Below are 1785 nucleotides of genomic sequence, written 5' to 3' on the forward strand. Positions count from 1 at the left end.
TGAGCTCCTAGATCCAACCGTGCTTGACAGACTCTTCTATGGCTGGACTTCCAGTGATGGGAGTCAATACATTTCCTTTTGTTCTTTAGGCAGTTTAAGCTAAATTTCTATTTTTGCAGATTCCTAAATAATGCTTACCTTCATACTGTTTTTTTACTGTGTTTCCTATATCTGCAAATTTCCGGTCTTCAAATATTAAGAACTCATGGCGTTTTGCCAGAGTTGTTAACTCTTTCATCACATCCAGAGTAAAATCATTCAAAATATCTACATGAGTCTTGAGTATGCAGATGTGGGGTCCTAAAGCATCTGCTAGCTGCAACAGCTCTCTGGACTCTGAAATATCAGCAGACAGACAAAGATTGGTCTCCTTCTTCTGCATAAGCCTGAGAAGCTTTGAGGCAACTGGGTGGATCCTGGGCAGCTCTGCGCGTGCACCAAAGCTGAGTTCCCCAGCAGCTCTGTTTACAGGAAGAAGTGAATCATTATGATTAGCTGCCACAAAAACATTCTCCTGAATAAATCTCTTCACTCTCTCAACCATCTCAGCATCAATTTTGTTCTGTTGCTCCAGAATCTCCAGCATTTTGGACAATGTACACACGGAGTGAAGCTGGATCCCATGCGCCTGCAACTTGTCTTTGCCTCCTTGCTCCCTGTCCAGCAGCACTATGGCATCAGTGACTTTCAAGCCTTCCTTCTGAAGAACCGCAACAGTTTCCAAAACACTAGATCCACTGGTAACGACATCTTCAATGATCAAACAGGTTTCTCCTGGATTAACAGCTCCTTCTACAAGACGCTTAGTGCCTAGAAAAGAAAACATTATGCTGATTTCAATTTAAAGTATATATTTCGGCCAACTCAAGATGCATCTGGCATTATAAATTTGGCATGTATTTATGAAGAGGTAGATGATCTAAATCTTATTTTCTGATAATCTACTTTACTTTAGAGCTACTTTATCTTTAGTCCTGATAAGTCTTCAATGAGCCATGATTACCATTTTGTTCAGGGTTCCCCTATCTGAAAACTGTCAAAGTTACATATATAGAATATTTATAGCAAAACTAGATTACTTTATAGTGTAAATAAACACCACTTAATGTGTTCATGATCAAAATTTCAAATACGGAGTTTCTTAAAGCAAGATAACCTAGATCAAGTAAGTTATGAAACAATAACCCAATACCATCCATGAAATCATTGCTTCTTCCGTCAACAAACAAGTTCATTACTCAAGATCAGCCAAACTAGCCTTTTGAGGAAATAAATTCAGGAGAAAAAATATTCAGCAACCATTTAAATCAATCACTACAACTTTATGAATTATATAATGCAATGTGAGTAAATGTACTTCCCCACTCCAACCCCCACCATAGACTACTTGCAGATAATCTACAAAACAAGTAACTAAGGCTACAGACTTTATAGACTCATTTTCTAGAGACTCGTTTTCTAGTTTCCATTATCAAATCTGTCCTACACTGAAACCTGAGAATTGGTGAGCAATTTGCCCACTGTTTGAGCTTTACCACAGTACCATCCTTGCCTTTCCCCCTTCCTTTCCTCCCCCTGAAATGGCAAACTGAACTGAACACAAGACTATGATACTTATACACATTTAACAATTACTGATCTTATTCTAAAATATTTTTAAAAACACAATAAATAGAAACAATAGTTTCCTTATGGGCAGGGATTCACACAAACACTGTGCCATCGAGCAGCAAAAATATTTTGTTTTAAATGGAGAATTTCAAACAAAACTAGACAGGGGCGCCT

General features: G+C 38.0%; 1 protein-coding gene across 1 annotated transcript; it reads right to left on the minus strand.

Annotated features, from left to right (window-relative positions):
- Window positions 1-57: 57 nt before the first annotated feature.
- LOC117795038 (uridine 5'-monophosphate synthase-like) lies at window positions 58-1173 on the minus strand. Its single transcript, XM_034652953.1, has one exon. It carries the CDS (start codon window positions 824-826, stop codon window positions 95-97), a length of 732 nt encoding a protein of 243 aa, XP_034508844.1. The 5' UTR covers window positions 827-1173; the 3' UTR covers window positions 58-94.
- Window positions 1174-1785: the final 612 nt, after the last annotated feature.

Source organism: Ailuropoda melanoleuca, unplaced genomic scaffold, assembly GCF_002007445.2.
Source record: "Ailuropoda melanoleuca isolate Jingjing unplaced genomic scaffold, ASM200744v2 unplaced-scaffold69984, whole genome shotgun sequence".
Lineage (NCBI taxonomy): Eukaryota > Metazoa > Chordata > Mammalia > Carnivora > Ursidae > Ailuropoda > Ailuropoda melanoleuca.

What these genes read in the sequence shown, in the direction of transcription:
- LOC117795038 (XM_034652953.1), bottom strand. Translation starts at nt 826, where the DNA reads ATGTTTTCTTTTCTAGGCACTAAGCGTCTTGTAGAAGGAGCTGTTAAT.